Genomic DNA, 20,950 nt, shown 5'->3' with positions numbered 1-20,950 from the left:
AACCCCTGGCGCCTGCCCTAAAAAGGCAGAGGATCACGACTTACCCTCGTAGGACAGCACGTGGCCTTTCTTCCCTTCGTAGATGACATGTCCTTTGGGCACAGCATCCTCTCTTGCCTTCTCTGCTCTGCTGGGGCTGTCTTCTCCGATTATCCTGGTAATGGTTCCTTTGTACAGCACTTCTGCCGGGGTGCCCTTGGAAAGCCACCAAGATCCATATTTAACAGTGTCACAAGCAATTAAGCAAGCGCGCGCGCAGGGACAGGCTGTTCCCCGCGGGAGGCTGAGTGCAGGTCGAGCGCGCCCAGCCTCCGCTTCCTGGCGCAGCCAACAGCGAGGGACCTGCAGCTTAATTATTGATGAGGATGATAACGAGGAGCGGTAAAGAGGTACGTGATCCGTGCGAGGCTGCTGGGAAGAGGCAGGGGGGCTGAGGACAGCACAGACCTCCAAAACAGCAGCTCTTTTCACTATGCGTGTTTTGGACTAAGCTACCTGCATCGCTTCCACCCTTGGGTCTGGGGAGACAGGGCACCTCCTGGGGACACCCTGGTGACAAAAAGGACTGCTCAAGTGTTAGGGTTTTCCTATTTGCAACCCGTTTTTCCTATTGCAGCCTACTTCCCCACGCTGGTAAAGGAGACATGGAGATGTCCTGCCTGCCCAGGGCACATCTGCTGGCAGCAGGAGTGACCTTCAGAGCGCTGCCTGCACACGGGAGCTGGTGCTGGCAGCACGCCTGGGTGAGATGACAGGCATCAGCAAGAGCAGTCCTGGAGCAGGTCCGGGACAAAACCTGCCGGTTGGCTCTCCAACAGAAACAGTTCCTTACACAAACTGGTGTGAACCGAAACCTCTTCTTCCCTGGAGGCACACACAGACACAGCTCACAGACACCTGCCCCCCTTTTAATGCCCTTCAAAACACTCAGAACTGGATGTCCTTGAAGACATTGCTGGTGATAACATCCCTCTGCCATCACCTGCTGGTGTGAACCCTCAACAGCCACTGTAGGGTGATGGTCCCACACCCCACTGCAGGGAAGGCACAGCCACGCTGTCAGAGAGAAGCTTTGACTGACACCTCCATGCTCTGCTCTTTTAACCCCATCAAGCCTCAGGACTGATGTTTATGGGAAGCCTCAGGGAAGGGATATCCCAGCCAGCTTTGCTGGTGCTTCCAGGTTGTGCCTGTGCAGGTTATTCCCCCACCCTAGCTTGGGGATGCTGCTGGTACCAAGCCCTAGAGCATCAGCAGTTCCAAAACCCTGCCAGAGCTACCAGGACATGCCAGCATCCAGGTTCAATGCTCTGGTAGTTCACCCTTGCAGCACACCCGGTAACGGCTTTCCCAGCTGGCTCTCCCAGCCCCAGGTAAGTCATCTTCCTTCCGTGGACGTGCTCAGAGGGGATTTGAAAGCAAGTGATGACAGATGGCTTCAGAGCAGAAAGCATATATTCAAGATCTGCTTTCCGTGAACTGGATGACTAATCTGAGATCAAATATCAGCTCTGGGAGCTGCTGCCGGAACAGGGGGCTCCTTCTCCCCAATGGGAGCAGAAGGATGCAGGCTGCTGGGCCAGCAGGAGAGGCAGGTAATGCCCTGGGTCTGGGCTTGGTACCTTAATCCCAAGCCAAACAAAGGAATCTAGATGGATTAATTAGCTGGATGCAAAACAGCGTCTCAACAGACTGCTCATCTCCTGAACTCTTGGCACGTGGTGCTCAAGACCCTGCCCACCCACTACTGCTCATAGCTGCTGCAGGGGCATATGAGAGGATGAAGCACAGTGTTTGCTCTGATGGGTTATTTACAGCCCCCAAGGAGCTGCTCCTGGCAGCTGCTGATGCAGGGTACCAGGCAAGTGAAGCCTTTGCTCTGGGCCAGGATTCAGGTTCATGTCCCCAGGGCCCAAGGGAACACGGCCACCCTCCTTGAAGGAGGCAGGCAGAAATCTCAGCGTGAGTGGCTTTAAATATCTGAGTGATGGCCAGATAAAATCCCCAAAGGAAAAGGATTTTTTCTGTTGTTAATGCTCTCTGCTCTGTTACCGTGTGAGCAATAACTCACACTGCAAAACACTACCTCCCGCTTGCCAGCTGCTCTTCCGAAGATGGATGGTGGAGATTAAGGCCAAACTATCTTCCTGCTCAAGAGAGCCTTCGGGCAGGACCTTCAGTGCAGCATGCTCAGCCCTGGCAGGAGACCTCCCTACCTTACATGCACCTTGGATTCTCCCCCTCTCCTCTGCCTGGCCTGACCCTCCATCCATCTCCTCCTTCATTCAGCTCCACTTTCTTGCACTGGCAATACCTGTGCTGCTCAGCCCTGTGCCATGCACTCAGTGCACCCTGCAAACCCCAATCCCCGTGTGCAGCACAAGCTGCAGCCGCCAGCACCCAGAAAGAGAACCCACCAGAGACAAGGGACTTACATGTGTGATGGACCCTCGGTAGGTGATGGGTGACTCCGGAGGGGGTCTGGATGTCGGTGTTCCCTTGGTGATGCTCCCTCCTGAGGCAGAGCTGAGGGAAGTACCTGTAAGACACAAAGGCGGTGAGCTGGGGGCTGGATTTGCTGTTCAGCACAAGAACTGTGGGGCTGAGACACCTGACTAAGTGCAGGATTCAACCCAGTCTAAGTGAGCTGAGGTTCTGGAGGGAAAGCTCTCCAAGGAATGCCAGTGTTAAATCCCATGCCTTGCAGAGCTCTTTCCACCCCATTCCCCAAGGGACCCAGCCCTGCAAGCATAGGCTGGGAGGTAGGAAAAATGGGCATTTTGAGGCTATCAGCTCCCTGCTGCCTTTGTGGAGGGGCCAGGCAGATTTATGAGCCTGGGAGAAAGCACAGCCTGTCTCAGCCTCCCCTGATGGGATCAGAGCAGATCTCCAGCGAGACGCGGCTCGGGGTGGTTTGAGTTCATCTGCGTGGATCCGTCCTGGGCTGGAGGCAGCCCCACTGCACTCAGGCTTCCGACTGCCTCAGTTGTGGGGCTCGCAAATCAGAATTTGCACTTAAAAGCAACACCTTTGCATTTATTTTCTTCTGCCTAGCTAATGGGGAAAGAAACATGGGAGGGCTGTATTTAAACGCAGTGCGTCCCTGCCCAGCTGCAGCAGCAACAGTGAAGAGCCTGCAAAAAATTAATGGAATTTAAGCAGGTCTTGGTTTGTGCTAAGGAACAGATTTGTGGGTTGAACACAAAACCTCCACCAGGATCAGTGCCTAAGAGCCTGATCTGGGGAAGATCTGTACAAACCTATCTGCCACAATGCTGGAGAAAAAGGGGGAAGGGACCCCTCCTGCTGTGCACAGCCCCAGAAATCAAACCTGAAAGCACAGGGCAACTGCAGCCAGTGTGATGCTCACCAGGCTTGGCAGTGCCAGCATCCCTCCCATCCCACTTCCCGAGCTTCCCGCTCCCGGCTCCTCACCCCGCAGGATGGAGCCCTCCTGGGATGCCTGCAGAACCAGACTTTCCGGCTGGCTGGCCTGGCTTCTAGGAGAAAGTTGTTCCTGCTTTACTCCAGGAAAAGGCACTGGAAAACAACAACCATGTATCAGTGTAGGTGCAGGGCAGAGGGTCGCACCCCTCTGCTGCTCGAGGCATCTGTGCCAGCCCTGCACTGGTAACTCCTCGGTGCCTTTGCCATCACCGCCTCTTTGGCATGGACTTCACCAGGGATGCAGCAATTGGCTGAATGCACAACTACTGGTGAACAAAGCCAGATCCTTCACCTTGGCAAAGGCACTGCCCGGTGCTGCCGGCACCAGGACCAGAGCCGACACTGAAAACCCAGTAGTGGTTTATAACAGGACCATGTGCACAGTGGGGAATAGGGCCCATATCCCTCCTCCGTCACACTTAGTCCTTCACTCATCCCCTCCTGCTGTTAAACACTCCCAAATCTGCAGACTAAACACTTTCTTTGTTCACTTCAGGCCATTCACTCTTTATCCTACTGGCCTGGGGAGAGGCAATATATTTCCTTCCTTCGATCACAGTATTAGCTGGAGGGTATTTATAGGCTGGGATGTGTCCCTGGCTGAGTTGCTGCTTTCTTATACTGCACAAATTTAGCTCCCTGTGTCTCCGCTTTCCTGAGGGACTAATCCTTTCATCCTCTTAGCAGGTCTCTCTGCACTTCATTGCTGTGTCCTGTGCTCTTCTTTCCTGCATGCTGCCAGCAAGTTCGCTTCCCAGGGCTCTCCAAGAAACCCCTCACCTCCCAGTCCCTTACCCAGTTTCTTGGGATCCATGGTCAGTGGCAGGCCCATGGTGATCGAGCCAACAGGGACCTTGGCGTGCTCGGAGCTGTAGGGTGCATGGAGCTGGATGGGCATGCCCTGCAGAGCGAGAGGAGAGGTCAGGAGCTGCTGCCATCCCTGCAAGGCATCTCCACCATTCACACCAAATGCCCTACCTGGGAAATGGATCCAACGGGTCTCTCCAGCACGGAGGGGTGCTTGGTGGAGGAGATGAGGGGAGGAGGGTTGGAGATGCTTGCTAGTCTCTGCAGCCCTGAGCGAGAGCTCTCATGCAGGTTTAGTGGGATGGGGTGTCCTGTGTGGAAAACACAAGCGTTAGCAACAAAGAGGGCAGGCAGAATGGCTGCAGCTATCGGAGAGGAAAGGGGCGAGGGAAGGAGCAGGGGCTGGATGGGATGAACTGGCCGGCTGTGAGCCTGCGCTGGGATCCAAGTCACACGGTCGTTTTGGAAAGGACTGGGAGAGTTTCAATTACTGCCCCTTGTCCCCTGTGCACCCTGAGGATGCGCTGCACCCAACCCGTCTGCCCTCCAGCCAGAGCAGGACAGTGCAGCGAGGGGTGAAACCTGCCCGGCCCTGCGCAAAAGCAGCGTGTGGAGCACCCACAAACCAACCACATCCCTAAACCTGCCCTGGCCATAGCTGGGAGACCTCACTGGTACCCTCAGACCACTGCATTAGCAGCGAGGGAGCTCCACACCAGGCCAAAGCAAGGCATTAGCAGGTTTCTGATGAACCCGCTTCTCTTACCGCACCCCCCCCCCCCCCCCCCCCCCCCCGCAAAAGCTGCACTGATTTAAGATCAGGAGCTGTGGTACTGGCTGCAACCTCCACCCTCAGCCCCAGGGGAGGACAGAAGGCACACACTACGCAGTCAGTGGCTGTTACTTGCCTGGTGGGTTGTACTGAAACAAGTGGGGCTCTGCCTGGGGAGAGGTTTTGATCACATCCCGGGAGTAGGACAGGACGGGCGGCCAGCACGAGGCAGCCATCGGCTCCGCGCTCAGCTTCTGAGCCTCTGCGATGGAGGAGAAATGCACAGACTTTTCTGCAAGGGAAACAGAAAGCAAACAGCTCGCTCAGTAACCCCATGGGCAAGCATTCCCTGCAGGCAGGGAAGCCACAGCCAGCACCCAACATGGGAAATGGCTTCAGTTCAGTCTGAGCTGGCCACGAGGGCTGAAATCACCAACCAAGCTAAACAAAAGCCTCAGTGTCACTGCCTGGATTTGACAGCGTTTATTTTACTGAGATGCTTAAAGCACAGTGGGGAGGGCAGATGTCCATGTTGGTGATTCTGCTGGTGCTCACCGCCAGCCTGGACCTCCACAGACATCACATCCAGGAGAGACTACATTCCGCATGCAACCAGTCACTGGGATGAGCCCAACATCCGGCTCCTTGCCAGGGCATGGTCACATGCAAACCACCCCTGGGCAGCCTGTACCTGGGCCCACAGGTCTGCATCAACCACCAAGGCAGGGCTGGAGGGACTAGTGAGGATCCTGCCACCCCCTTCGTGAGGCTAAAGCCAAAAGGCACCAGTGCTGGTGTGGCAGGCACCTGCGCACAGCCAGGCACAGGGTGCCTGGGGAGCCCCAGTCCACTGCCAGGGACCACAACACACTGGGAACAAGCTCATCCCCACATCACATCATGATGCAAAAGCTCAGCCGCTCTTAAAGGATGGCTGCTGGCTATAAATCATTTGTAGGCTGCAGGAAGTGATCAGAAATAATGGCATCAGCTTCTTGGACAGCAAGGGGATAATGTGCTGATGTCCTCTGAACGCCTGGGACAAGCACACTGTACAAAAGACTGCCAAAGGCAAACGAAGATCAAGATGGGCTCTGCAGGATGACCAGATGCTCTGTGGGGAGCAGGCAGCTTGAGGGTCCTCTGCAAGGCACTGGGGTGAGGGGCAGGAAAGCTTCCTGAAATTATATGGCTTAGGATATACTGGATGCCAGGCTGGATTCACCCTGGCAATGAAAAGGCTGAACAGAGGCCAAGAAGTGCTTAATAATGGAAGAGCTGTGCTGGGGATGCCCGAACCCTGCCATGCTCTGCAGGGTGCTGGGGAAAAGGGCTTCATCTGCACCAGCTCCATCCCAAGTACATCCTCATGCTTTACGGAGCAGACAGATGAGACAGCCTTTTCTGGATGGATTAGAAGCAGGTTTGGTGGGATCTGTTTGTAATCGATAACCACTTAATTCTGCACTGCCCTTCTTGCCCAGATCCACCTGTGTAACGTCTGCATTGACCAGAAATTAGAAACTGGGCAGTAAACAATAGCAATCACAAATGAAGCCAGCCTTTAACCATCAATTCTTGATAAAAATAGATGCCTCAATCCTGCTAAGCCTAATAATAGGGCAAGTAGATTATCAGAGGCCCAATTTAATGAGGCTTTACTGCATTATCGTTATTAACGCTCGGTGTGCTCAGAAGCTGAGAGATTATTCTTGTCCCCTTCACTGAGAGAAGAAATCCATTATCAGCACACAAAGGTGTCCACGCACTCACACCTCTGCAGCCTGGCAGGGCTGGGCCTTGGCTGCAGCCTCTTCTCTCCCCATGTTGGATCCTAGAGAGGATCCTTTCATCCTGCCAGTAGGAGGGAATACAGGCACATCCTCCAGGCTGACACAGAGTCCCTGGCACATCCACGCTCCCTGATTTTCTCCCCTTCAGCTCAGCCTCACTCAGCCCTGCACAAACAGCACTGGGATGTCCCCGCTGAAGATGCTCTCTGATGCCAAGGCCCTGTCAGCCAAGGCTACGTGCACGCTGGATGGCTCTTGGAGAGCCCCATCCTCCTCCTTTCCCCACGGGAGCCATCCCCTCCCCTGCATGCCTCTCTCCAGCCTGTGAAATGTGTCCAGTTCCTAATTGCCCCCGCATTAGAGGGTGGCTATAACTCAGCCAGCTTTTGATAAAATAGCACTTACGCGGGGAAGAGAGAGTTCCTATTACCGTTTATCAAGCCCCTGGAATGGGAGCGAAGGAGTCAGAGTTTATATGATCCGTCATCCAAATTAATGCTCTTGGCTCCCCATCGCCCGCAAAGGCCAGATGAAACACGACTAAATCAACACAAAACATACCGCTGGCTTTCAAACCGCCGATAACCAAAGATACGCCCCACGGCGGCTCGGCAATGGGAAAAGGGATCCGGCTGCCTGCGGGTGAGATCCAGGCAGGGCTGCCTCTGCCTGGCCCTGCGATTAGCAGCTCATCTTGGGAGGAGGAGAGGGCAGTGCTCAGGAAGGTACGGCTGGGGCTGGCTGCCCTCCAAGCCGATAGAGCCCCAGCCAGCGGCTGCGAGGCAGCCAACGCCTCGGCCAGGATGTGTGCAAGACTTGGCTTTGAAGCGGATCCAGAGTGGTGAGGAGGATGTTGATCTCTGGAGCAGTTGCAAGAGTTCAAGCTCTCCTATTGAGCAGGGGAGGAACGGGAGTACCTGCTCCGGAGGAGCTGACCCCTTGCTAGCAGGCAGCAAGGGGCTGCTCTCCTGAAGGCTTTGCCTGTTTAACATGAGGTGGTATGGCTGCATGATGTCCGCAGTCTGGATGCTTGCCACTTCATTGGGATGCCTCAGAGAGCAGGGGAGGGAAGGGACATACACAGATTTGCCAGGACTATCTGGCCATCTCCCCTCTGATCCTTGATCCACAGCTGAGATATGCTCCAAGAAGCTGAGACAGCACTGAGCAACTGCTGAACTGAAATCAGGGCTTTGGGGGATTTGATTTCTCCCCTCGAGGTGATTCATCACAAACCTGCTCATTTTCAAATGGGAGATGCACTCCCATCACAGAGAAGAGCAGCCTAAGATTCACTAGGGTCCACATGTAACCCAGACCTGCTGTGGTATCCAGCACACGTGCACAGCTATGCAGGGTTTGGACATCACAGAGCTGGAGCCCAAGACCTGCCGAGATGTTTGCAGGGGTACAGGGAGGAAGAATTAGTTTCATTAACATGCACAATTCAAAGCACTACAGAGGTATGAGAGAATAAAATATTTCATGCCAATGGTGCTTTGCAGACAACAAAGCCATAAAAAATCCACCCAAACATCAGACCCTTGCATATAATAATGGTGCCAAAAGGTTGCAGAATGACATGGTTAATTTCCAAGCCCTAAACCCTGCCTTGTACCTAACACACAGAGAGATTTGCCTCATCTCCTCATCGTCCTGCAATCAGGAGGAAGCTGGAGCTGCAGCACTGGGACACCAACAATGCTGACTACCTGCTGCCAGGGGAGAAGAGCTGGAAGGGAACTGTTCCACCTGGGTAGCAAACCTAAGCACAGCAGGTTGAGATCAGCTGGAGGTGGGACTTCATGGGTGGCAACACCAGGACTCAGTAGAAACTCCCTTTCTTGCCAGGTGAGCAAGCACCTCCTTTGCTTCTATGCAAAACATCCTGGAGGTGTGAAGCACACATGGCAATATTTATTGTTTAAAAAACCCCATTTGGTCAAGTGCCAGCAAGCAACTCTTCCGGCGAGCACGTCGCCCTGTGCAGAGGGACGTGACAGCTTGGAGAATAAATACCTGGGCCTGGACACTGCAGAGCAGGCTGCTGTGATCCTGCCTGCCTGAGGGTGAACTAGCGCAGCGATCTTCCAGCAAGGATCACAGCCCAGGTCCAGTGCAGATCTGCCTCATCACTGCAGTATTATCCACCTTCCATCTCCATGTATTACAGCTGCATCCGTCGCCATGCAGGATCCAGCACTGGGGGGTACTGCACCCCACCCTGCCCAACTTCCCTCCTCCTCTGATCATGCTACTGGTGACAGCATCTCCACACACAACTGAACCACAAGCTGGCTATGAAGGGCAGGGACACAAGAGTCTGAACTGGAACAGACTCTGATGCTCAGACTAAAAACACATTTAGAGGATGGTCTCATTAGGACTTCCCGTCTCTCCTTAACCTTGATCCCCAGGTGCTCAAGCTAATAATGCTTCAGATGCTCTACGGTGGGAAACTCTGAATTGCTCATTAGGCAGCCAAACCACATCAGAGCTATTCCGGGGAGAAAGCACTGGGAATCTTTACAGGAACCTTTGGACTCCGAGTCACAGTATTAGCATTGATTTTAAATGAAATAATGGTCCCCACTGAGCATTAAAAGCATTCTTTATAGAAAGCCAGCAAGGTAGAAAAGAGCCATTGTACCCAGAGCTCTGGCATGCCTCCAGGCCCCTCTACTCTCAAGTGAATGGCAGAGCTGCTAATAAAGGCAATCTTCACCTCCTCAGCGCTCGACACTAGCCCCGTGTTTGCTGTAGGCTCAGTGAGACATCATGTACTGTCTAATGAACATGGGAAATTAGCCATGCCTCTCTCGTCCTGCTTCAAGATGCTATTAAAGAGCTTTCAAGGCTTGAAGCAAGCTTTCACCTAAGAGGAGGACTGCTGCCGGCTGCATACAGCTGCACATACTGGGTGCTGCTGTGCGGATGAACACGTGCACGTCCCTTACCTTCCTTGTCACCAACAGCGGGGCTCCTGCTCTTTCCCCTGGGACTGCTGCTTGGCTGCTGCGGCTCCTTCTCAGCCTGCTGCTGCTGGGACTGGGAGAGCTTGCTCGGGGGTACGTCCTCACGGGCAGACTCGTGGGCTTTTGTGATCTGCTGCTGGTAGAGGGCCAAGGCATGGGGAGGCACCTGAGGCTTCACACTTCCACTCTGCAGTATCCCCTCCGAGAAACCCTCGGAAATCTGCAAAGCGATATGAATTGGTGACACTGGGCATGTGCTGCTGACACCCGCAGCAGTCTTGGAGACATCAAGGTGTCACGAGAAGCGCCTGCCCCACACTAGCACTTCAAGTCTTATCAGCCAAACAAGGCTTCAGAGCTCACCAGCCATCACATAAGCGTACAAGCTCCGTGCTGGTGATGCTACAAGAGAGCCTCACACTTCCCATGTTTAAAACCTCTGATCTATAGTTAAGTGCTTGTAGCTTCTGCCAGATGTTACACTACAGCAGCCACATCTTAAGCTTTAACAAGGGAAACTGGAAGAGCATCAGGAATGGCTCCTCCCTGAGTGCTCAGAACCCAGATTTCCTCCCTGCCCACCCCGTGCTGCTGCTCCTCTGGTGTAGACCCTGGGGATACCAGGGTGCTTTTGTCACAGCCTAAGCAGAGCTTCTGGATCAGGAAGAGCGTAAACACTTCTTAGGTGGTATCCTTCAAGCACATGAGATGAAGAGAAGCACGGGGAAGGTGCACCCTTGCTTTTTAAAGCAACGGGAGGCAGCAGTCATGTGGCAGTGAGAAGCTTTTTCTGTCCAGACCTCCCACGACTTTCTGATCAAAGAGCTCAAGGGACATCCAAATGCTGCTGGCAGAGCTGCTCCAGCAGCTGGGAACACACTCGGCACAGAGAGCACCTTGCCTGCTAGGGAGCTCACACTGCCCAGAGGCACAGCTCTGCACAGACTATGAGCTTGGCCATCCACAGGGATGAGCACGTCCTTTCAACCCTGCCACATACCATGCAGGCAACACAGCCTGATGGAAGAGCATGCAGGAGGCACACACAGCCACTGTGCTCCCAGTCCCAGCCCTCTCTAATGGGGTACTCACAATGGGAGGGATGGCAGCAGCACGCTGCTTCAGCTGCTTCAGGTCCAGTGGCTTCTGTGGCGAGGAGTTCAGCCTGGCATCGCTGGCAGCGTTGAGCAGGCTGGGCCGGGGGGACAGCAACCTGGACACAAAACATGCATGTCAACCAGGCAGTGCCCATGTCCCATTGGTTCCCCATGCCATGCACCCCTCTGTTTTGTGCTGCTGAGCCTAAAGGACACCCTTTTCATCAGAGAGGAATGATGCTGGACCACTGCTCGCTGCTGGGCTCCTGCAGGATGATCTGCCATGCTACCCAAAGCACATGGGGAACCACTGCTTCTATGGCGGTGTCTCAACTTCAACTTTGGTGGGCTGCAGTGTCCCCAGGTCATTTTGGTCTATGAGGGCTACACAGTCTGGCCCAGCTAGAACCCTGGGCAGCTTTGCTTCGGCATGGCAAGTCTGAGAGGAGGCATAGAGTGGGATCCTGCTTTCCAAAGACAACCCATGTGGGGCTCTGCGTTCAAGTAAGATCATTACATCTGGCTCATCCCCAATGCTGACTACTTCTACCAAATCTGCTTCTGTCCACAAGAAACCCAAAGGAGAACTGGAGCCTGGATTTACAGAGTAGTAAGGAAACCAGTTCAGATTTCATTTGGGCATCACGCTACCTCGCTGGAGCTCACACGTGATGCTTTCCTGGCACTCAGGATCAGCCTCATGCTCCTCTTCAAGGACTATCTTTTAACACGGGTGCTAAAACCTGGGCAACCAACCACGTGCACATGACAGGGGTGCTCAGATCACTTGAAAGATGAGAGGCTGGATTTGGATGGGATTTGATGCTCAGCCCAGTGGCTCTGCAGCCCTGCACCCCCACTCCTTGCTCTTTCCCTTGGCTATTTGAGTTGCCTCAAACACTCAGCCAGCCACGCTGTGCAGTGTGAGCATCTCCACAGCGCCACTGAAATGGGGTAAGGATGAAGGTGTGTGAAACCCATGGGTCAAACCCTCAGTGTGCCCAGCTCCTGAGCTCACGCTGAGACCGCCGGGACCACATCTCCCCAGCCCATCTCTGCTCTCCCTCCCTCCTGTTTGTTGAAGCCAGTTCATAGTTTTCAAGCTTTACAGCCTGATTTGTTTATTTTAGCTGTTATTTCACTGCTCTCTTCAGCCTATAAATTTCAAGGTCACTCCATGCTCACCCTTGGATGAATAAACAAGTGTGGCGGGGCCATGTACAGGGAATAAACTCACCATGGTGCTGGGACTGCCCCCAGCCCCTGCTCTGCACAGTGGCCAGTGTTGGAGGGGACCCACCTCCAGACTGGGACCAGGGTGCTCTGATTAGGCACCCATGGGAGACCAGGCGAAAGGCAGCAAATCTGAGCTGCTCCCTAAGTAACTGCACTGATAAACGCAACGTGGGTGCTGTGAAGCCATGCTGTGGGGGACACAGGGCTCCTGCAAGGGTGCAACATCCCAAAGTCTGCTGAGACACATGGCTGGGGACAAGGGCGCTTGCTCCTGAGACATTCGCTCCATGCTGAGCTGCTTGCTCACAGGAGGTGACTGGCCCAGCTCCACGTCCCTGTCACTGCTGGCCCCGGACAGATGTGCTCAGCACCGCTCTCCTCACAGCAGTTCTTGCAGGACATGTAGCTAAACAGCCTGATGCTCCAGAGCGGGGCAAGCAGGGTCCCACCAGCCCCCAGCAGAGCAACCACCCCAGCAGCAGCTCTGTGCATTCATAGCGCTTACAGAGATGCATTTAAGCACACTTAAGATCATCAGGTTTTCTAAAGCCCTCCAGGATCCTGAGCTTAGGAAGCCAGAGTGAGTATCAAGCTCATCAATATGCAAATTGCATAATTCAGTACAGCCCTCCCAGCAGATCCTGCGCTGCACATGGGGCTGTCTGCTGGGTACTTTGCTCTGGGAGTCACCAGATGAACAATCCTCATCACCTCATATCCACCCAATGCCAGCGCAGGGCCTCCCAGACCCAATGGGTCAGCATGGGTGACAGCAGTGGGAGCGATGGGAAAAGGATTTGAGCAGGAAAGGGCTGGCACATGGCTGAGCCGTTGTAGTGTGGAAATGGGACCCTCCAAGGCACAAAGCTTTGGGGGTGACCAGGAGACTGTGTTCCCACACCTCCTTCAGCCTCCACCATGTAGACAGGGACAAGCTTCATTGCCAGACAAGCCAACACACTGACACATGGCCCAAAGACAATTCCTCGCACACACAGTGGTTGTGCTAAGGTGACAGCTACCAGATGTCCCCAATGGGCTCCCCCAACCCAGGGCCACAGCACCAACACGATGCTTGCCCAGCACAGCCCTTGCACCTATGGCTGTGCCAGTGACCAGGACACACAGTGCAAGGGTGGCTTTGTGCCACTCTTGGTGGCTTGATGCTCGTGGGCAGGCATCTCCTCTCTGCACTTCAGGTCTACAGTGGCTGACCACGCACGGCCTCCCCCGTGTGTCCCCATCTGGTGTGGCCCCCCGCAGAACCGCAGTACCGACAGCCCCAGCGGCAGCCCTCGTGCAGCACACTGCACAGAACCACCGTCCATGAGCTGCCTTCCCCAGCTTTGCCGAGTTAAGGCTCTGCCTCCTTACCTTGGACTTGTCTCTGCCAGCGTGAACTGCAGGACTCAAGCAAGGCTGCCCCACCATCACACGCCAACCCTGCACCTTCCCCTCTCACCGCAGGGACAACCCCGGCCACCCTCTGTCCCCTGCTGGGAGATGCTGTGGACAGCTTGATGCCTTCACCAGTGCGGGGAAGCGCTCCCACGCCGTGCCGGCGCGCGGTGGGCGGGCGAGCATCGGGTGATGCGGTGATGGGGCGGCTCACGTGGCATCGCGGCAGCCTGGTCCTGCTCGGTGCGAGTCACACTGCAGCAGCGGGGCTGCGGTACCCGCCCGCGAGCCCTCGGCTGGGGGGAACATCACCAGGAGCATCAGAACCAGCACTGGTGTGAGCTGCAGCATTCCCGTGCCGCCTGGCTCTGCCATCACCCGTGCTCCATCGCCACACCGGGTAAGAGGAGTGGCTTGGGAGCTGTGGGATGCCTGTTTAATGTTTAACACTCCTGGAAGCTGCTAACTGTTCGACAAGCAAGATAGGTGCTGACTCAGCGAGGAGCTGGGGATGAAAAAGTCGTTCCCAAGACTTGCTCCTTTGCTGCTGGGAAGTCGCTACGAGCTGCTGCTGCCCTGTTTTCGGCTGGGTTAATGTTAAACTCAAGGAGCGCAGCCCCGCTGGCCTCACTCTCCCTTTGCTGGGAGGCTTTCTCCTGTCTGGGAAGGAGGAGAGGGCGGGGAGGGGTGGTGCTGGACTCTGTCCGCCGCGGGAGAGGAGCACTGCAGCCAAGAGGCCTCAGGCCTGCCATGGGGCCAGGGCCAGCAGCACCCGCACCGCCCCTCAGCATCATCAGTGCTGCTTCCAGCTGCTCAGCAGCGAGGGGCTGCTCATTCAGGGCAGTGTGGAGGATGCTCCTGCACAAGCAGGACTCACCCACTGGCTCCCACATCAATCACAAGGAAAGCATGGAGAACACTAAGAGAGGCGGAGATGCACGATGGCTCCCAACAACCTCATCCTGCTGCTTTGCTCCGCTGGTTTTCCAAACAGCCCCATCCACAGCACTGAGTACAACCCACCTAGCCTGGCAGCACCCCTCTCACCAGTGAACTACCCCCTTCAAGCCCATGGGAGGGATGTGGGATGCAGGATGCTGGATGTGGGATGCCAGCCTCCAGTCCCAGCCCAGCTCCGAGGCTGGGAGGGACTGCTTTCCCTGTATGCAATGCCAAACTCAGAAGCCCCATCTGGCCCAGGAGCCAGCGCGGATGGAAGCCAGAGCCATGAGAAAAATCAGACACATGTATTCATACATATTCTATAATAAAAGGAAACCTTCCCCCTGTTCATGTAGCTTTGGGTGGGGAGAGCAATGTGGGAAAAGCCAGGACAGAAGAATATTTCTCCAAGGAGAAGGCCAGTGTTTCACCTCCTTGCCCCAGGAGACATCCATGAAGGGTCAGAATCACCCTTGGCTGCCGGCTCCAGGGGTGGATGAAGGGCTCAGGACTGCAGTGGCTCAGGTGAATACCTGGAGGCACAGCCCCAGGAAAGCTCACGCAGCCCACACCGTTCCCCTCCCTTTATGGCCAGGACAGATAATTCTCCCCTACAGATGCAAGCAGCATCTCCACCAAGGGAGCAGCTCACCCCCTCTCTGCACTGGAACATGTCCCTGATGCAACTTCTCTCCTGCCAGCACCGACTCAGAAACCATTCCAACCCTGGATGCTGGCAAACCAGCCCGCGCTCTGCACAACTGCTGTCCCCAAGGGCACGTCCTGCTCCATTGCGTCACCCAGACGGGCTGCCACCAGCCCTGCACCCAACAGCAGCCCGCGGCCATTGCCCAGGAGCACCCGTACGCTGGGACATCGCACTGCCCGTTGTGTCATGGCCCCTTTCAAAGTGATAGCCAAAGGGTCACAGCCACATGGGGCACAGCCAGGCCTGTCCCTTTGGCTGTGGGAGCACCTCAACAGTGACATTCCCAAGCTCAGGAGAGTGCATGTGGACAGTGCAGCATGTACAGAGATACTGGTCTGGCCCTGGGCCATGCACTTGCCCACCTCTCTCCCCAGTCCTACCTGCTCTTGTCCACAGCATCCTGCTCGTCCATCTCATCCGCGCTGCAGGTCGCGCTGGAGTCACTGTCGGGGTTCACCCCGGAGCCTTTACTGCCTTTATGGCTCTCCTTCTTCTCGGCCTTGGGCGTCCCCTCCGACCCTGCTGTCCCTGCGCCACTGACGCTGCTTTCTGCCTTCTTGTCATTCCCCTTGTCCTTCTCCTGGCTGTCTTCGCTCTCCTCCTTCTTCACCTCGCTATTGCAGGGCTCTTCGCTCACCTTCTCCTCCGGCTCCTCCGTTTTCACCACGTCCACCACCAGGTCCTCCTGCACCTTCTCCTCGCTGCTGGGTGGCTCAGGAGCTGCCTCCGGCTGCGGGCTGGCAGCAGGAGCGGGGTTGGCAGCGGGAGCGGGGGGAGCGTCGGGGGGTGTTGGAGCCTCTTCCCACTTGACTGCCGGTTCTGTGCCGGAGTCACCTCCCGGCCCGGGTGGTGCCTTGGCCCCGTTTTCGCCTCCTTCTTTGGCCTCAGGCCTCGGCGAGGGAATGCTCTCGGTGTCGGAGCTGTTATTTACTGCAGCTGAGAAAAGGGAAGAAATAAAAATAAGGATCAGCCCAAGATTCTTGCTTCCCATATCGCTGCCTCCACCCCCTCCCTTGGGAGGAGAACGCCCTCGTTCCTCCGAGAAGGAGACGATCCCAGGGCTGGGAGAGCTGTGCCGGGATCCCCGGATCCAGAGCCTACGAAGCAAAGGGATGCTCTGGGGGCCTCTTCGCTTGCCCAGCACAACTGCTGTTAACCCCCACCCAAACACAAAACCACACACGCAAAAGCCTGGAGATGGAGCAACTGGGAAGCTGGATTTTAATGGAAAACCCTGGCTGCTGGCTGGATTTGCAGGACAGGACCTGCTCCCTCCTCACCCTCTCACCCATGGCTCTGATCAGCTCTGCGCCCCCAGGACCAGGCACATTCTGATTGCTGACTTACATCGCCTGTGTCCCTGGCTCTGCCACCCCAGGGCAGCTGGGGACCATCCCTAACCACTGGTGTGTTTATTGCTATTTAAGCTGCCAGTGCAGATGAAAGGAGGTCAGGGTCAGTGAAAGCAAAGTGCTGGCAGTGCTGCAGGACAGGTTAATTATTACATGGAAAAGATCACTCTCAAATCTGCCACCAATGGCTTAAAATGAGCTGGAAGCACAAACGTCCATGAACTGCTGCAGATGAAGGTGATGCCAAGAGATTGTTTCTAATGCTGGGCAGATTGCTCCCTCCAAGCCTTTGCCAGATAAACACAGCCAGGAGCCCTCCACAAACCCATTTCAGCGTGTCCTCACCGAGCAGACCTCAAGCCCAAAAGCTTCTTCATGCGCATCCCTTGACTTGCCTCTCTCCATAGCAGCACAGACAGCTTTCAAACGGTGGTGAGATGAGTGGCACAGAGGGACTAAGTCCCAAGACTGTGTCAAAGCACATCCATCCTTCCTTGGCAGGAAAAAGTGCCAGACTCACCAGGAATCTCAGCCTTCTCCACCCTTTACTCACTTGCAATCAAGCAATGAGGTGTCCCATCACCCACATAGGGATGAGGTTTATGGCACGTTTGGCCGAACTCTCCCTGACTGCCACTAAGTGCTACACAGGACACCACACTGAGACAGCCAATGGTAGCTTGTTCCAGGCTCAGCCAAGCTCCAGCACACTCCTTCCAGATGCTGAATCCACAGTGATACCATAACCCCCACACCAAGTCCTTTCTCCCTGGCCAGCCACATGGTCCCCTGACTCCAAGCTATAGCCTGAGCATCCCCAAATGTCACCCACCCTGCCACCTCTGTGCCTGTGCTTTTCATCCCCTCTGCTTACAACCTTCTTCATCCCCACAGCCCACACCAGGAGCAAAACAAGAGACAATACTTGGAGCATAAGGCTTGGGGCATGTCAAGAGCTCTGTCTCTCATCTCAAGAATACGTTGTTTCCTCTCGAGCACTCTTTCAAAGAGCAATAACCACCTTTTACTTTGCGCCTCTGAGTCATGTATCACCTCGCACAAAGATTTACCTGGAATCTGCCTTGTAATGAGTCACTTGCCAAGATGATTTGAAAAGATTTCCCATTTCGAGTCCCATTAGCCTGGGTGCTGAGGCCAGGAACCAGCGTGGTGCCAGAGTGCTGGTTAAGTTATTAAATTACTTTGACAGAAGTCAAATGGGGCTATTGTTGGAAAATTATGCACATTTTCTCCAAACTCCAAACTGCCGCGCTTTCTAAGCGATAAATAGCTGAAAATTGTCACTTTCAAGTTGTTCCCTTTCTTTGGTATGGCTGGGAGGGAGGAAAACGCTGCCTTAAAAGGGTAAGGAGGAGGAAAAGACCCGCCAAGATCCATCAGCCTTGCTGGTGGGAGACCATAGCTTCCCCTGCCTTTGCTGGCAGGGCTGGCTGGCCTCCAGCAGCAGCACTGCCCTGACGGGACAGGGATGGGCACACACAAACCTTGGTGGGTTACCCCTCCTTGAGCCCATGATAAGCTCCTCAAGAGCCCACGGTGGTGGCTATCTAACCCTGCTGAGTGTGAAGGGACCCTTCTTTGGTGGAAAGCACCAAGAAATGTGATTTACAAGAGCACCCAAGCATGCCAGGCCCTGGTAAGCAGGGAGCTTGTAGAGAACTTGCTGATGGAAATCAGAAACCAAAGGGCTCCCAAAAATAACCATCCAGACAGACACAGGAGGAGGGCAGTGATCCAGGATACTCGTCACAAGCGTGCAATCCAGAGGCATCCAAAATACCACGAGTAGCTCATGCTCCGGGGATGCTGTCACCTCGGTATGGCTTTGGGGTGTCAGATGTGACCCCCTGCGAGCACTGACATTTGCAGCCCTGGAGAGGCTTCGTGTGTTGCCTCTGCTGTAACCATGCAGCAAAGCCAGGAGACCTGAGCTCACCTTCCGCCTCCTCGGCCATCTCTTCCTCGTTTCCGCTCGTCCCTGACACCTCCATCTCCTCGTCCTCGGCTGCGGGAGGGAAGGTGGCTTCTTCGTTTTGAACGGCGGTCCCTTTTTTCTTCTTCCTCTTGGCGTTCCGTTCTTTCTCCTGGGGAAGAGGCAGAGAATGGTGAGAAGGAAAGCCCATGGGGAGCTGTGTGGGAGCAGAGAGCCCTGGTCCTGCCCAAAGGGCCAAGAGAAATGCCAACACTGCCATCGCCCTCCCCACTGCCATTATCAGCCCTTGGGACTGGCCTTGCCTGCTCAAAGCCTGGCAGCCTGGGCTCACCATCATTCAACATGCAATGGCCAGCCTGGCTCCACGCTGAGCTCCAGCCTCAGGTGTCACTGAGCCTATACAGCGGCAATATCATGGACAGGAGGACAAGTGACACACACAGAAGTCACCAGCACAGGGCTGGCAGAGCCTGGTGGTCCTGTGTCGGCACATTACGCACACACGATGTGCTCATCTTGCGCATTTCCAGGCGCTACCTGCAGCTACACAAACATGAGAGGCCACGGCCTGACGCTCATCCGCAGATAACGAAGCTGATGCCCCACATACCCCAGCCAACACCTTCACTCACCAGCTTTCCTGGTCAGTGCTGCCAAAGGACTTCGGCTCCCATGCTGGGAACGGTCCATGCAGCACAGCAACCCAAAGTTGAGCTGCATGGTGCCCCCGTCCTGCCCTGAGACAGCCCCGTCCCTGCTCGCTGGGGCACGTGCCACAGCCATGAGGGTGCAGACAGCTGCTCCCTCCCCACCGACCCAAAGGAAAAGTCTCAGCTTTGCTATTGTTTCCTGCTCTTGTTGCTTGAGTAAATATTACCAGTAGGAACAGGCCCATCATCTCCGGCTCTCCCTGCAAACCCCACAAGAATGACGCGTGTAGGATGTTTATTTACATGGATGAAAAGATAAAGCCATGGTGGAAACGTTAACTTTGCTGCTGGACCTCTGTGCTGGGAAGAGCTGCTCCCCCCTTCCCCTTTCTTCTCCTCCCCCCCCCCCCCCCAACTTTTCAACCCTTTAGAAAACTTCCAGATAAAACAAACAAATACAACTGCTTTCTGCTTGGAAACACTGCTTGCTCAAAGTCTATTTTTACCAAGCTGGGCAGGAGAGAGGGGAAAAAGGCACTTGAGGAAGGGCTCTGTGGAGGCTCAGAGCAGCAGGGCTCTGTGATGCCCTCACCCCATCCCAGCGGCGATGCCCCGGCAGTGCCAATGTCCGCGCCTCTGCCCCAGCACCGATTCAGCACTGGCACGTTTCTGTATGAAGCAGCAGTTCCCCATCACGCTCATGTGGTGACAAAGCGCTGACGTTACTATGGCAAAGACTTCTCTGCCTCTTACTCATGGGTCCGTGACTCAGCCGCGGGCAGGAGCAGGCTCCTCGCTGGGGATTTAACTGGGAACCAGCCTCGGCCTCAGCACCCTACTTGGCCAGGGCCTGGGGGCTGTCAATGAGCTGCCCTGGAGGCACTGTTGGTCCCTCTCCTGGCAAGCACCACTGCTGGTATTTAGGGAAATGATGTGAAATCCAGGCAGCAGATCCCGGCTACATCTAGAGATATGTTCAAGCCACCACCTCTTCTAATGCTAACAGCACCAGCCCCCTCGTGCAGTCTTGTTCCTGGCACCCAGCCCAGGAAAGGGGTCCCTTTCTGCCTTCGTAATCAATCACGGGGCTCCCACAGCTGACATGGGATCCTAACCAACACTGCAGCAGACACAGAAGTGTCTCTGTGAGCACTGCCTGGGACCAGGCATCTCCTGTCTCATAACATACTCTTAATCCAAGTGATTACCAGCAAGGCCAGGGGAAGGTGCCAGGACCATTTGCTATGAGCACTTTGATGCTCACTTTGTGCTATAACAGCCCACAGGGTCTCTACTCCCTACCTGACATCAGGTACTTTTGCAGGAGCATCCAGGACGTGGTGCTACTTCTGCAGTCTGCCTTGCCAAGACCACTGAGGAGATGGGCTGTGCACAGCAAGGACACTGAACCCAGCATGACAGGCTCTCCATGCTGCCCTCCCGGGTACCAGGAACCCAGCCAGCCCCATCACGCTGACTCCCAGCCTGGCAGGGATGGGCAGCTCTTCCCTCACCACCCAGGCACTGGGCACTGCCTCCCACCACTCAAGTTCACTGCACATCTCTCTGGGTTTCTACCTCGAAGGCAGAGCAGCCACCCTGACAAATATGGTCTCTCCTTGTACTCACCACGTGATGTGGCAGCAACAACCAAAACAGCTTCCAAACCCTCTTACTGACACGGAGACATCAATATGGGTACCTCCCATCAGCATCAGCCGTTCCTAAGAGCAGGACCTGGCAGTGCCAGACTGATGTGACATAACGATGTGTATCTGAGACTGCACCAGGACTAGGTCTAACCACAGACTGACTCCT

The 20,950-nt window shown here is 55.2% G+C and overlaps 1 protein-coding gene across 16 annotated transcripts in view; it reads right to left on the bottom strand.

Annotated features, from left to right (window-relative positions):
- NCOR2 (nuclear receptor corepressor 2) overlaps positions 1-20,950 on the bottom strand; it is a 229,705-nt gene that overhangs the window by 23,483 nt on the left and 185,272 nt on the right. For 12 of the 16 annotated variants that reach the window (XM_065692710.1, XM_065692721.1, XM_065692722.1 and 9 more), the window contains 10 exons: positions 18,486-18,633; positions 15,557-16,112; positions 10,887-11,007; positions 9,778-10,014; positions 5,163-5,322; positions 4,426-4,565; positions 4,243-4,348; positions 3,436-3,540; positions 2,436-2,539; positions 45-195 (listed from right to left, as the gene is read on the bottom strand). In XM_065692710.1, coding sequence (XP_065548782.1) covers positions 45-195; positions 2,436-2,539; positions 3,436-3,540; positions 4,243-4,348; positions 4,426-4,565; positions 5,163-5,322; positions 9,778-10,014; positions 10,887-11,007; positions 15,557-16,112; positions 18,486-18,633 — 1,828 coding nt within the window. Of the gene's footprint in view, positions 1-44; positions 196-2,435; positions 2,540-3,435; positions 3,541-4,242; positions 4,349-4,425; positions 4,566-5,162; positions 5,323-9,776; positions 10,015-10,886; positions 11,008-15,556; positions 16,113-18,485; positions 18,634-20,950 lie in introns of all 16 variants that reach the window. The other 4 variants (XM_065692712.1, XM_065692716.1, XM_065692715.1 and 1 more) reach the window with 2 other exon arrangements.

This window comes from Lathamus discolor, chromosome 12 (assembly GCF_037157495.1).
Source record: "Lathamus discolor isolate bLatDis1 chromosome 12, bLatDis1.hap1, whole genome shotgun sequence".
Lineage (NCBI taxonomy): Eukaryota > Metazoa > Chordata > Aves > Psittaciformes > Psittacidae > Lathamus > Lathamus discolor.
The sequence above is the reverse complement of the archived record's forward strand: the minus strand, read 5'-3'. Positions and strand labels throughout refer to the sequence as shown.